Source organism: Chionomys nivalis, chromosome 4 (assembly GCF_950005125.1).
Source record: "Chionomys nivalis chromosome 4, mChiNiv1.1, whole genome shotgun sequence".
Lineage (NCBI taxonomy): Eukaryota > Metazoa > Chordata > Mammalia > Rodentia > Cricetidae > Chionomys > Chionomys nivalis.
Genome location: NC_080089.1, coordinates 49,813,500 through 49,828,104, shown reverse-complemented (window position 1 = coordinate 49,828,104; position 14,605 = coordinate 49,813,500). Strand labels below are relative to the sequence as shown.

Here is a 14,605-nt window from a genome sequence, read left to right as displayed (position 1 = left end):
TTTACTCAGTGAGGACAGGCTGTGTCTGACTGACTTTGGGGATGTTCCTAGCAACACAGGAATGGAGAACTTTATACATAGATTTTTATCTTGCAGACTCCGTTGAACTCTGTTTTCCTGGTGTTCGTGTCTTTGTTTTGTCAGATTATATCTTTGTAAATGACAGTTCTGTCTCTAACTTTGCAACTTTTACGTCCGTTCTAATGTGACGTTGGTCAGAGTCTGGAGAGCAGGGTCCAGTATCAGGTGTGATCGCAGCCCCTCATCTTGCTCAGCATATCAACCGGAATGTGTTTAAATTCTCTTGGGCAAGCATAACACTTATTCCAGATTTTTGCTGTACTTGACATTTATGAGTATAAGGAAATTCCTTTCCTTTCTTGTCAATAATCTTTCTCTTGACCTAGGGTGCCCTGAAACTGTATCCATGAAAGTGGAGGTTCTCTCAAACCCAGTGGCATCTGGCTGATTGTCACCTGACTTTCTTACTCTGCATTTGGCCTCTTGCTGCCATCACTGGTCTCCCCCTCCATGTCCTTTTAAGCTGTCTTCCCGTTAAGCTAGAGCAGCATTGCCAATGGCAATCCGAGCCCTTCAGCTCTATCTCTTCCTCCAGTCACATCCCTGGATCCCCGTTTCTAAGGCCCCCCTTTTGTGTTAGCAGGCTCCTAAGCTTCCGGTGACCACTCGTCTGTTTCCTAGCCATCATTCTCTTGGTTTCCACAACTCTGTGGCAAGCTGTTTCCTCCCATTTCTCTGCTTCTTGGGTTGTTTTATGAGCCGACCTTTCTCCATAGGTCCTTTAAGGTTTCCTTCCCAACCATTCTCTTGTTTGTCCTTTTTCCACTCTTTGTGCTACTCCCAGGTGATAGCTATCAACCACGCTGCCTTTAATTGATATAACATACTTACAGATTTCTATCGTAATTTTTAATTACATTTATTGTGTGTGTGTTTTCACACAAATGTGTGCCACAGTGTACTTCTGTGGGAGTTGGTTTCTTCTTCCACCAGGTGGGTCTCAGGGACAGGACTCAGGTCCTCATGCTGGGCAACAAGCACCTTTTCCCACTGAGCCATCTCACTGACCCACTCCCAGATTCTCAATGTATGCTTCCATCCCAAATGTGTCCCGAGAGCGTACATGTAAATACTCAGCTGCTTTCTGAATGTCTTCATTTGAACTCCCAAAGATACTACATATCTAAACGATTCATAATGCTATGTCTTGAAAAGTTCCCCCTCACATGTATCTTGGTGAGTTTCATAGCTCTTTATATATCTTAATCACTTTCTAATTTTTAATATTTTGTACAATCCCACCATGCTATTGTCAAAAATACAGAGTAAGGAATTGTTTTTAGGGTTTTCTTTCCCATCCAGATAGATCCACGCCCTGTTCATTGTATGTCCCTGTAATCTGCGTTCGTGTCTTTGACATCTGTATTGCCTTTGTCACATTCCCAACTTCAGTTTCCCGAAATCCTTTCTGATGCCCCCACTTCCCATTTCCTGTCTACTCCTCCATCTCTGTATTTCATTGTAGTAAACGTGAAAATACTAGGTTGTTGTTCCACTTGCTTGATTTCGTTCCCTCATTGGCTCTGTTGCCTTCCAGGTAAATTCCAAAGCATTGGTGGAGCCCTTTCCATTGCTTCTTTTCCCATACTCCTTTCATACGCCTAGCTCTCCAGTCGGACCAAAATACCCGAGCACTCCATCTCTTCTCTTCCTAAAGTCATGCTCCTCCCATGCTCACCTTGCCAGCTTCTGAACCATTGAGAATGAGTAAGAGACAGGGTTACAGCTCAGAATTAAAGTGAGTGCTTAACCTGCCTTTGGCTCTACCTCCAGCATGAAAACCAAAACAAATGCAGTTATGAACTGCCGGACACCTCATTATATAATTATAACAAACAGAAAAAGCACCAGGGGGTGGTGGCACATATCTTCCCTTTAATCCCAGCACTTGGGGCGGGGGGGGGGGTGAGAGGCAGGAGGATCTCTGTGAGTTCGAGACCAACTTGGTCTACAGAACAAGTTCCAGGACAGCTAGGGCTACACAGAGAAACCCTGTCTCAAAGATAAGAAAGAAAGAAAGAAAGAAAGAAAGAAAGAAAGAAAGAAAGAGAAGAAAGAAAGGAAAAAGGCCCAAAAAAAAGAAAAGAAAAAGTAAGTACTGGTGCAGAAATGGAGAAATTAGAACTTGCATACACTGCCAGTAAAAATGTAGAATCGTACAGGTGCTGTGGAAAAGAATTGGCAGTTCCTCAGAGAGCTAAGTGTATTTTCAAAAAAACTTGTGTGTGCTTGAACACACACACAGTTTTTAAAAAGTTAATGTAGAGTAATCCTATGACCAGAAATTCCACTTACATTTATGCCACAAGAAATTAGAAACAATTATAAAATAATAACTATATGTTAATGGCAGCAATATCCATAATTGAATAGTAGAAACAGCAACTGATGCTGGATAAATAATGTATGTTGAATAAAAAAAAATCCAGCAGCTGATGAAGGATGAATAAAATATGTTATATTTATTCAGTAAAATTTATTTATCATTAAAAGGAAAAAATAAAATGTAGGCAACAGCATGGCTAAACCTTGAAAATGTTATGTCAGGTTAAAAAAAAAGCTAGGAGCTGGAGAGGTGTCTCAACCATTAAGAGCACTGGCTGCTCTTCCAGAGAGCCCAGGTTCAATTCCCAGCACCCACTTTGCAGCTCCCAGTTGTCTGTAAGACCAGCCCCAGAGGATCCAGTACCCTTTTCTGGCCTCCATGGGCACTGTGTACATGTGGTGCCTAGAAGACATATATTTAGGTAAACAGACATATAAAATAAACTATATTTAAAATCTCAACCATGTGTGGTGACACACGCCTTTAACCCCAGCACTCACGAGGCAGAAGCAGAGGCAGGTTTCTTTCTGAGTTGAGGGCAGCCAAGTCTAAGAGCAAGTTCTAGGATGGCCAGGACTACACAGAGAAACCCTGTCACAAAAACCACAGCAATGCCAGGTTGTGGTGGCGCATGCCTTTAATCCCAGCACTTAGGAGGCAGAGGCAGGCAGATTTCTGTGAGTTCAAGGCCAGCCTGGTCTACAAGAGCTAGTTCCAGGACAGGCTCTAAAACTACAGCAAAACCCTGTCTCAAAAAACAAACAAACCACAGCAACAACAAATTATCCTTTTTATCTATCTATCTATCTATCTATCTATCTATCTATCTATCTAAAATTTAAAATAAATATAATCTAGTCACAAAGGGTCATATAGTACAGATTACATTTTTAGGAAGTATCCAAAATAAACAAATCAGTAAAAATAGGGCACATGGTTACCTAGAGCTGAGGGATATAAGATCTTACTTAGTAAAATCTAAAATTGACTTTAGGGATAGATATTCAGGTCTATGGATGTATTATTGAGAGTACACTCCACAATTTAAATTAGTAAGTCATATGTAAGTAGAATCAGCAATTCTGTCTTAAAATTTTAGTCAAGGGCTTATTCAGTAAAGTGTTTGCTTCACTAACCTTCCTTAAAAAAATATTAAAAAGACAGCATTGTACTTCTCCACACTGGAGAGGAGGAGAAAGAAATATCCCTGGCACTTGCTGGCCAGCCAGTCCAGACTACTGTCTGAGTTAAAGGTTCGGTGAGAGGCGTTGGTCCAAGAAAGACCAGGTTTAGGCTGGGAAGACAGTTCAGTGATCCGTGGGTAAAGCATTTGATGTGCACAACCTGAGTTCTAATGCTCAGAACCCACGTAAAGGCAAGCACAGGACACATGCACGATCCTGGAGGTCCCATAGTAAACATGGAGGCAGAGACAGGAGAATGCCAGGAAGCCAGAAGGCTAGCCAGCCTGGAGCACACAGTGGAAAAAGGAAGGAACTCATCTCAAACAAGGCAGACAGCAAGGACCTGAGATTTATCTCTGACTGACACACACGCACCATGGCATACACATACCCTCATTTATCTACACAAATGTTCATATGAACACACAGACACATACACAAGCAAAAATTACGTGTAGAACAACTGAGACAACACCATCAACCTCTGATCTACACACACACACACACACACTCACACATACGCTAATGCACGCACATATACAGAGATAATTTTACAGTAACCATCTTCAAGATTTCTTCTACATTTGAAGTAAACATTCTTCCCAGAGACTCCTCCCTCCCTCCCTCCCCACCCCCAAACACACACAGACACACAAACACCTCCTACCTCCACCTTTCCTGCGTCTCAACTCTTCTTAGTATTCTGTTTTTATTTTTGCAAAATTTTTATTTTGTCAAAAGGATGGGAACTAGGACATCACACCATCACACACACTAAACAAGAACACTACCACTGAGCTAGCCCCTCGGCACTCTTTCATAGTTTAAAAACAGTTCCTGGGAGCATTTCAAGTAGACCTCCTTACTGTCTCTTTTACTATAATCGAGTCAGACCCTTTCAAGCCAATCACTGAAGACAAAAGGAATTTCTCTGCTTTATTTGCATCAGCTGTGACTGAGCTTGGTCTCTGTTGCAAGGTGCACATGGCTTGGAAGGACATAATGAACACTGGAACAAATCTTGCCATTGGCTAGACCAAAAAGAAATAATAGCATTTCTGCATGCAGCCAATACTGATTGCTGTACAGACACAGAAATTGAATATGACTTTAAAGAAGAGGGTTTTCTGAGTAGATCATGCTATGTCAGATTATTAGATTGATGGGAGGTGTGGGGTTTTTTGTTATTATTGGGTTTTTTTGTTCATCTGTTTTTTTATTTTTTATTTATTTATTTTTAGCAAAGTATCACTTTTAACCCCTAGAGACTTGAAACTTGACTGTGTACATGGTGTCTCATGCCTTTTAATACCTGCATGCTGGAGACATAGGTAGGCAGATCTCTGAGTTTGAGGCTAGCCTGGTCTACAAAGTGAGTTACAGGAGATCTAGGGCTACACAGAGAAACCCTGTTTTGAAAAAGCCAAAAAATAAAAAATAAAAGTCGGGGGGCCTGGAAAGATGACTTAGCAGTTAAGAACACTGGCTGCTCTTCCACAGACCCCGGGTCCAACTCCCAGTGCCCACATGGTAGCTAAGAATGGTCCAGTTCCAGGGAATCTGACACCTTCACACCAATGCACATCAAATGAATTTAAATAAAGTATCTTTTTTTAAAAAAAGCCAAAGTGGAGGGAGGCAGGGTTGTAAATACTTTGCCCCTAAGAGGTTTATTTAATGATTACCACCCATGTCCTATTTACTGACAACTCTTGTCAAGTCACGCTAAGGTCACCATGTCTCCCTGGTGAGGTAATTAATTTCAGAGATGCACTAGAGTCTTTTATGTGTGGTTAGCCAGAGTTTCTCTCTCTAGAGGAACTGATAATCCTTGGACTTTGCCAGGCCATCACTTGTTCTTCTTTTGGGGTTTTTGTTGTTGTTGCTGTTGTTGTTGTTTTGTTTGTCCTCCCTAATCTACCCCCTTACAACTCTGCCCTAACGGTACAGAGTGTGATGGACAGGATCAGAAGACCAGGGAAAGTGCTCACTCTCCTGGGTTTGTACCACTAGGAAGTGCTGCCAGTCCTTCTGACCCGAACGTCCTTGGAGTCTCCTGAATCACAGGATGAAAATTGAATCCGTGACATTTGTAGATGTATTTAAAGCACACGGAATATGTACACACGAGACAAATCTATTGCTGAATGGTATTTTATTAGCTTAATAATCTGGGCCGGCCCTTAGCATTAATAAGCTTCAGCACTCGTCACAGATTTTCATTCATTGATAGGAAACTTCCTTGTTTTAAAAAATGTGGTGAGAGAAAGGGAGTCTACTTCTTAGGGGCTGCAGTGACAGCAGGCTTCTCTTCGCGGGTGATAGGAATGGTACGCTCAGGGCCAGAGGCCTGTTTCCTTGGTCCATTCACAGTGAGGACCCCATCAGATGACAGGGATGAAGTAATGCTGAGAGGATCCACATCAGCCGGAATCCGGTACTTCCTGTGGAACTCCCTAGAGATGAAGCCGTGCTCATCCTAGTCCAAGAGAAGGAAAAAAGAAGCAGAGAAATAAGAATGGGAAACACCGTCACTTGGCCCAAACTCAGACATTCCCTTCCCTTAGGTGAGAACAAATGTCCCTGACATCATAAGGACAAAAGAAATATCTGGAGTTGGGGATATAGTCTGGTGGTGAAAGGCCCTGAACTTCATCTCCAACACTGCAGCAAATATACAGATAGCAAAGTCAAGGGCTGTTCATCCCGGTTTAAGCCTAGAATAAAACTGCCCAGATATTACACTTAGGGGCACTAGCCACAAAGGAATGAATCTGTGTTGGTTGTCCTTTGGAACTGAGGATCTATATCCTTGAGGAAGCCCATAAGTTGTCCCAGTTCCTCAGGAATGTCTCGGGATATTCCTAACCCATGGGATCACTGATATTACATAAGGTGATTCTATAAGACTGGTGATCCAGTCTTAAATTATATGAACAAAACTGAAACAGTCTGAGGACATTAAGATACACTAATGACGCACAGGTTCTGAGTTATTAATTTTGATTTGTTTTTTGAGATAAGTAGGATTTCTCTGTGTAGCTGTCCCAGAACTAGCTCTATAGACTAGGCTGGTCTTGAACTCAGAGATCCGCCTAACTCTGCTTCCTAAATCCTGGGATTAAAGATGTGCACCACCATGCCTGACTGAGTTATCCATATTTAAGAAGCAATCATAACACCTTTTCAGGAAGCCAAGAAAAAGAATTGCTAAAATGCAAGAGGAATTGTTGACTTAACCCTTACACCTTCTGAATTGCAAGAATCCACCCAAACAAATCTCAATTCACTGACTTCCTTATAGCCAGAAGCCTGAAGCTCCAAAATGTGGACAAACCATGGGGTTTAGCATTAAAATGAGCAGAAGAAGAGCCATGGAATCCTGAACATCTAAAAGTCACAAGTTCGAAATGCCTTCAACCCTGTAGTTAATATCGTTATGGACAATAACCATCATGTACAACACACTGCACCTAAATCAGTGGTTGCCAGTTTTGATTACAGACTGAAATTACCCAAGGAGATTTTTGTAAAATGTTGATGCCTGAGTTATATTCCTAAAACTTCATATTTAATTGGCTCAGGTGTACCTGAGGGTTGAGAATTTTGAAGTCTTCTGATATTTCCATGTCACCGGACAACAAGGCAACCAAAACAAACACTAAGGGACCCTTCGCTCAGCAAAACCATAGCAATAACAATAGCTCTACCCCTAATTTAGCTTCCTAGCCAACTGATTTGCAGCTCCTGCTCTAGTCCCTTCTGCTGGGGGCCTGGAATTCTGCCAGTCTCGGAGACTGGTGGCAGTGCCTGGCATCCAATGCGCACTCGGCGCATCCACAAAAGCAACAGACCCGTCTACACACCTGGCGCTCCTCGTGCTTGCCGTGAACTTCAATCACGTCTCCCAGCACCTTGACTTTCAGTTCCTCGGGGGAGAAGTGCTTCACGTCCAGGTTGACAGAGAACCTGTCCTTCTCCATCCGCATCTAGAAGGACAGTGGGGGGAAGGGAGGAGAAAAGATGGCAGAATATTTAGTAAATTGGAGAAGACTCCTGTCCAGGTAATTCATCTTCCTCTTTACTGCTAAAGAAAAAAAAAATCCCTTTCTGAATGACTCCGATGCATGTGAGCCACCATAGTGTTCTACAAGGGACACCTCTTGGTCATCAGTCCCAAACTTTACTTAGAGGCACAGGGAAGAAGATAGGTCACTAGGGGGCATGGCTTCTGCTGCCTCTCTACCCAATGCTGGCTTTGTCATTTGTGTAAAAGACAAAGGCCCCCTTTTTTTTTGTTCAGCTCCCTGCCAAGTTTCCTTCCCACTCAATCTGGAATGTTCTGCTGGTCCTGTCCTTCCAAAGCCCTTGCCCACTCAGCTCCTGTTTCCTCACCCCGGAATATTTTTAAACCAGAGTGTTATCTGTGAGAGCTACTGTTAATCTTATCTGTTCAACCCTTTTCCCACCCTGTTAGGACAAGTCGGGGCTTCCTGGAGCAGACATGCATCCATTCCTCATAAGCCATGGAGTGAGGTGAGTACACTCTCTCAGCTCTGAGAAACCCAGAAAATCAGAGGCAAAGGAAAAGAGAGGTAGAATATAGTGATTGGTGTTTTCAGCTCCTTCCAGGGGGCATGGAAAGTTCAGAATGAGTGGGTTTCTCTCCAAGCTCTATGATTGCAGATGACAAAATATGCCAGGACCTGGTTATTAGGAAGATAAGTAAAGGAGCTGAAGCAGCTCTTAATGCAAATCATTATGAATAAAGCCAGAAAGGGACACCCTGCTTCATCGTTAGGGGACAGAAGATGAGCTTCACCGTGCACAGAAAAGTGTAGCAGGAAACAGAGCAACATCAAATAGAAACAGCTGCCTGAGGGAAGAGGAAAACAGTGACCTCATCTCTCCGTACCTTTGCACACACACGTGCCTGAGATGACTTAGGCAGCCACAAAAAGGGAAATAAACAAAGAAGTAAATGTTCAGGAGGTTCCAGGAAGGGTGCTCCTGCCCTGGCACAGGGGCAGACTCACCTCTGAGAGTCCAGTGTCAATCCAGCTGGGTGCCCGAAGGAAAGAGGGTGGCCGAAGGTAGAAGGGGCTCAGAGAAGTGGCTGTTGAGAAGAGGTCAGACTCCAACAGATGCTCCCCGAAGAACTGGTCAAAGAGGCGGCTGGGGGAGTGGAAAGGGAAGAAGGGGCGCCGGATCCAGGGGTGGTGGATGGCGATGTCCATGGTGGCTAGAAGAATGTGGTCTCAGTTGACTGGTCAACTCCTTCAGCTGCAGCTACAGCCAGCCCCTTATATATGCAGTCTTGTGAAGCTTCTGGAATGGTGATGTCAGGGGTTTTATTATCCCAGCTCACCGCCAGTTCATGGAGACTTGTGACAGGATTTGGCAGGGTGACACATACCCAGTACTCACTGAGCTAAGAAAAGAGAAACACAAACGCGGCTGAGCTGGCCGGTGACTTGTCACGGTCTTGTTTCACTAGCTCTCTGTCCACTCCCAGGGACACCCACCCCCATCCTTGTTCTCTGGAGCAAGGACAGGGTCAGGAATCTCAAGCAGCTGGTGGCGTGCCCCTCCTCCTCCCCAGGCTTGCATGCCAGGGGAGTTGAGCCAGCAACTATCTTGAGCCTGGGCAGGAACTGGAATCTTCCTAGGTCGGGCCCCAGAGACATTAACTCTTTGTGGTGCCCTAGAGGAGAGCAGTGACCACGAACATGTCAGTCAGTCCCAGGTTATCTGATTGGAACCCTGAGTCGACCTGGGTTCAGAATACTCTGAAATTAAAGAGACAGAAAATGCATCTTGCATCTTTGATGCGATGTGGTGTGCACGGTGTCTACCATTGAGAAGGACAAAAGGTGATAGGGAAATGTAGTTTGTGAAGGCCCAAACCCTCAGGCAGGGCACCAATTTCTTTTCCCAACTCACTCCAGGACCAGGACCCACCAGCTGTCCTCCCAGGCCTCTGCGACAGCTGAAGGGTGTGCAGAAGAGGGGACTTAGGGGGTCCAGGTTGTGCTGGTCACACCCTCATTGCACTCTGGGCCCAGGCTCCTGGCCCTCCCCCAGAGGCATTGCACTATTTTCGGTGTAGACCCCGCCCCCACTCTGACTGAGTCCTGGCTCTCCCTCCAGCTAAAGGGGTCGCGGCGATCTTGTTGGGGCTGCACTTGGGATCAAGGCTGCCAGTCGCAACCTCAGTCATGTCTGGCCGCACAGTGCCACATGCCCACCCAGCCACTGCCGAGTACGAATTTGCCAACCCCAGCCGCCTGAGTGAGCAGCGCTTCGGAGAAGGTATGGGCCCAGATGCTTCCCACCCCCACCTCCTGAAATTCCGGGCTCACCGCCCAGTTTCACTGGCCTCCACCCTACCTGGGGCTTAAGTGAACTCCTGGGTCATCTCCCACCCCAGATTCCCCCCTCAAGCCAAGGCTCTCCTCTAGCTACAGACCTCAAGATAGGCTTTAGACCCGCAGGGCTTTGGGTATCCGGGTCTTGCAAGCTGCATACTTTCGGGTTTCGCTTCTGTCCTCCCGATCCCTGCTTGTTTCCCCCATTGCCATCTCATTTCCTTTCCCAGACCCTCTTCAGCAGCTTCCCCACCTGTTCTTCCCAGGCCCACATCTCCTGATCTCGCCTTTCAGCCCTGTGCACACTGCACCCTCCCTCATCCTGCCTCTTGCTTTCTCTCTCTGTACCCCCAGGTCTCCTTCCAGAAGAAATCCTGACCCCTACCCTCTACCATGGCTACTATGTTCGGCCTAGGGCCGCCAGAGCTGGGGAGGGCACTAGGGCAGGGGCCTCAGAGCTCAGGCTCAGCGAGGGCAAGTTCCAGGCATTTCTTGATGTGAGCCACTTTACCCCAGACGAGGTGACCGTGAGGACTGTGGACAACCTGCTGGAGGTGTCGGCTCGGCACCCCCAGCGTCTGGATCGACACGGCTTCGTGTCCCGAGAGTTCTGTCGCACCTATGTCCTGCCAGCAGATGTGGATCCCTGGCGGGTCCGAGCTGCCCTCTCCCATGATGGCATCCTTAACTTGGAGGCGCCTCGGGGTGGCCGGCATTTGGACACGGAAGTCAATGAGGTCTACATCTCTCTGCTCCCTGCGCCTCCTGACCAGGAGGAAGAGGAAGAAGGAGCCAGAGTCGAGTCCTGACTGCCCGCGGGAGAGCCAGCACCCAGTGAATCTCCTGTCTACGTCTCACGGGGATTCCAGAAGTCCACCACCCCAGAGGTAGCAGCATCCTCAGGGGAAGGGATAGGAGTATGGTCCACAGTGTATGGTTTGGTTCTTTGATGTATCATAGCCTTTGATTTAGTTCTGGGTGGAGCTGAATAAACCCAAACCTTGGGGTCTTGTTTGTGCTGCTCCTGTTCTGTAGCCTGGAAGACCGAACCGCGAACGGATTGGAAGGTCATAGGGAGCAATTTCCACTGTGAAATGTGCCCATCTTCTCAGCGTCCTAAGCTCACACTTGGATGCTGAGGTCACCCCCGGAAGCTGACACTGGCTCCAGATCAAATTCCTAGCCATAATTTTCTCACAATGCAACAAAAGAGAGAATGATCCTGGGAGGGAGAGGGTTAGGCCATCCAAACAGCCCAGAGGGCACTGTCTGAGCCGGTGATTAGAGACACAAAAACAAGGGTCTCCAGGCTGTCTGGCCTTTTTGGGTAGGGGTTAGGAAAACGTTTTTTGGCTGGGGAGAGTTTCCTAAAGCTCTAGAGTGAATGTTTTGCTTTCCTGTATCAATGGCTTTGTCCTGAAAGGTCTGTGGGTGAGGGAAGGGTGTACATATGTGTGCATGTGTGGGCGTACAGACACGTTAATCCACCACTATCCCTGAACCCACAGCCTTCCCCTCTTGAGTACAGGGGAGGCCCATCTCTGATTTTGTAATAACCTGTAGAGAGGAAGCACAGAACGCTGTCCTGATCTAAGACTCAGGACAGCTTCCACTGTCATCCTGCCGCGGCAGTGGTCAGGAAGGCTGAAGGCAATTTTAGTGCTGGGAGTGCGGTGTATTCAAAAATGTCGGCTGGTTGAGAGAGGCTGTGCTATACTCTTCACAATCAAGAGAACGTGGGTGTGTATGATCTGAGAGGTGTCCTAAAGAATTCCTTTCTCTCATTCTTATACATACATACGTACGTACGTACTCCAGGTTATGGTAGATATCTGAAATTCTTTCATTAATGTGGTTGTTTTTTAACTCTTAGGGGTCAAAAATCCATTTGAAATCCAAGAAAAGCTATCAGTCCTCTTACCAGAAAAATACACACACTTGCAAATTTGTCAGCTCAGCTTTTTGTTTGTTTGTTTTTGTTTTTGTTTTTGTTTTTTTTTTTGTTAGCTTAGTTTTTGAGATCCCTACCCCTCTTAGGGATGTGTGGAACTCCAAGGTAAGAGCCCTTCTTCAAGTAATTTGATTATTGGCTTAAAAATCGCTTTCTTTTCCAAACCAAAGCAAGACCTGGAGTGTAGCTCAGTGACAGAGTGCTTGCCTGACAGGTACAGACTCCTGGTGGAGCCCCAGCACACCATAATGAACGGGTACAATGAAAGTATAACTCAGAGAAACAACATTGACTATATTCACCTCTTCATTTAGCTCAGTAAATATTCATCAAGTAACATACAAGTCAAGCAATAAAGTGTGGGAGATAAGCATTGTAGAGATAAATAAGAACTGGGTATCTTTGATTAGCTACCCTTAGTAAACCTAACATTTGGATGAGAAAAAATGCGAAAGGCCTAGCATAAGTCTGATGAGAACAATTTCTCTAACAAAAGAAGCACATACTTTATAACAGTGGTCAGAAAACTAAGTTTTTTCCCCCCAAGGTTGGCCATGTGTATGTGTATTTTATCTATTTATCATACACACACACACATTTGTTTTTTTTTGAGACAGGGTTTCTCTGTGTAACAGCCCTGGCTGTCCTGGAACTCACTCTGTAGACCAGGTTGGCCTTGAATTCACAGAGATCCTCTTGCCTCTTCTTCCTGAGTGTTAGGACTAAAGCTGTGTGCCGCCACCACCACTTGGCATATATTTTTAAAGGTTATAAAAGGAAGACCATATACACGGCCTGTAAAACTTAGGATATTTATTTACTCTCTAGCCTTTTGGGGAAAGTTTTTTTGACTTGTTCTTGTATTATCAGCTATGAGATTAATAACATTTATCTTTATTCAAAAAGTTAAAAAAAATGTGGTTGAGGAAAAGGAGGTATATTATCTCTTTAGTCCTATCACCGTGACACTAAAAAATAGCCACCTTTTATAACTACATATACAAGCTTTAAATAAAAAAAGGAAGTACATGGAAGTTGGATGTAGTGGCACACACTGTAATCCCAGCTCTGCAGAAATGGCAGTAGGAAGACTGGGAATCCAAGGTCAATCCTCAGCTACATCATGAGTTTGAGGTCTGTCTAGACTTCATGAAACCCTGCCTGAAAATAATAATAAAATAAGATTTTTCAAATTCTCAGATTTCAGCCAGAGCAGTTTCATAATTCCCTTTATAGTTGAACTTTATTGGCCTACTTGTTTGAGGGAAGCAAGGCCTTACACTTATTAAGCCCACACTCTACCTACTCAGCCCTGAGCTTGTCTAAGTCAAAAAAAAAAAAAAAAAAAAAAAAAAAAAAAAGACTTTTTAAGAAGGAAACATTTAGCTGGGTGGTGGTGGCACATGCCTTTAATCCCAGCACTCGGGAGGCAGAGGCAAATGATCTCTGTGAGTTCGAGGCTAGCCTGGTCTACAAGAGCCAGTTCCAGGACAGGCTCTAAAACTACAGCGAAACCCTATCTCAAAAAAAAAGAAAAAAGGAAACATCTGAAAATCTCTAATTTAATACAAACCTCCACTTCGTCAAAATTATTTTAAAGTAGTTGGAAGGTGGTGATGCACACTTTTAATCCAAGGACTTGGGAGGCAGAGACAGGTGGATCTCTGTGAGTTTGAGGCCAGCCTGATCTAGAGAGCAAGTTCCAGGACAGCCAGGGCTACACGAGAAACTCTGTCTCAAAAAAAGCAAAACAAAACCTTCTTTGAAAAGTTATTAATCGGCCGGGCGGTGGTGGCGCACGCCTTTAATCCCAGCACTTGGGAGGCAGAGGCAGGTGGATCTCTGCGAGTTCGAGACCAGCCTGGTCTACAAGAGCTAGTTCCAGGACAGGCTCCAAAGCCACAGAGAAACCCTGTCTCGAAAAACCAAAAAAAAAAAAAAAAAAAAAAAAAAAAGTTATTAATCAAGTTCTGTGACATTTTGAGCTGCAGAGACTTAGAATTTCACAAACAACCTATCCTTTTTTCTTTTTGGACATTTATATATACATATATATATTTACAAACATATATTTACATGTGTGTATATACAAGTATTTGCATATATAAATGCTTACATATATATCTGCACAATATGTAAGTATTTATATGTGTAAATATATAAATATGCATATATATATATATATATTTACCCTCCTACCTCAGATCCCAGAATATCCAGAATATCTGCAACTACAGGCTGGCACAGAATCTTAAAAGGCTTGGGTCCTGGAACCCTAGCCAGGGATGTCAAGGCAATGAAGAGCAAATGCACAGACAAACATATAATGAGGCCGGGTTCAGGTTCTCTAGTACCCCAGCATGTTTATTAGATAAAGCACAGGGAAAGATCAGCAAACTTTGGGGAGGAGGAGGTCGAAGTTGCTAGTTTTTGTACACACTGATCAATTGCTCATAAACATTCATACTTGAAAGGCTGAGCCCGTATCAAAATATACATTCACTCAGAACTTCGGTCACACAGGGCATCCTGCATGCTGGCACAACCAGGGCTGGCTCATTTCTTCTAAAGCTCCTCCCGCCCCCAAACACACTGCAATTGTGCTTCATCCTTCCAGCCACAGCTTGTAGCGCTTTCTGTACCACCCCCGACACATACAACTTTCTTTTGTAACACACTGGCAATAGAGCTTGAA

The 14,605-nt window shown here is 44.7% G+C and overlaps 2 protein-coding genes across 4 annotated transcripts; one reads left to right on the top strand and one right to left on the bottom strand.

Moving 5' to 3' along the window:
• Nucleotides 1-5,715: 5,715 nt before the first annotated feature.
• On the bottom strand, nucleotides 5,716-9,111 carry Cryab (crystallin alpha B). Its single transcript, XM_057768015.1, has 3 exons — nucleotides 8,628-9,111; nucleotides 7,458-7,580; nucleotides 5,716-6,070 (listed from the first exon to the last, which is right to left on the bottom strand). Exons 1-3 carry the CDS (start codon nucleotides 8,826-8,828, stop codon nucleotides 5,867-5,869), a joined length of 528 nt encoding a protein of 175 aa, XP_057623998.1. The 5' UTR covers nucleotides 8,829-9,111; the 3' UTR covers nucleotides 5,716-5,866.
• On the top strand, nucleotides 7,622-10,960 carry Hspb2 (heat shock protein family B (small) member 2). Of its 3 annotated transcripts, XM_057768013.1 has the most exons (4): nucleotides 7,622-7,655; nucleotides 8,069-8,127; nucleotides 9,742-9,903; nucleotides 10,314-10,960. In XM_057768013.1, exons 3-4 carry the CDS (start codon nucleotides 9,810-9,812, stop codon nucleotides 10,766-10,768), a joined length of 549 nt encoding a protein of 182 aa, XP_057623996.1. In that variant the 5' UTR covers nucleotides 7,622-7,655; nucleotides 8,069-8,127; nucleotides 9,742-9,809; the 3' UTR covers nucleotides 10,769-10,960. The 3 variants fall into 3 exon arrangements, with proteins under 3 accessions (XP_057623996.1, XP_057623997.1, XP_057623995.1); XM_057768014.1 differs by lacking the exon at nucleotides 7,622-7,655 and having other exon boundaries at nucleotides 7,974-8,127; nucleotides 10,596-10,960; XM_057768012.1 differs by lacking the exon at nucleotides 7,622-7,655 and having other exon boundaries at nucleotides 7,978-8,127.
• Nucleotides 10,961-14,605: the final 3,645 nt, after the last annotated feature.

Coding starts and splice junctions, on each gene's coding strand:
- Hspb2 (XM_057768013.1), top strand. CDS start 9,810: ATGTCTGGCCGCACAGTGCCACATGCCCACCCAGCCACTGCCGAGTAC. Junction 9,904..10,313: donor TGAGCAGCGCTTCGGAGAAG/GTATGGGCCCAG, acceptor CTGTACCCCCAG/GTCTCCTTCCAGAAGAAATC.
- Cryab (XM_057768015.1), bottom strand. CDS start 8,828: ATGGACATCGCCATCCACCACCCCTGGATCCGGCGCCCCTTCTTCCCT. Junction 7,581..8,627: donor TTGACACTGGACTCTCAGAG/GTGAGTCTGCCC, acceptor CTGTCCTTCTAG/ATGCGGATGGAGAAGGACAG. Junction 6,071..7,457: donor GCAAGCACGAGGAGCGCCAG/GTGTGTAGACGG, acceptor CTCTTGGACTAG/GATGAGCACGGCTTCATCTC.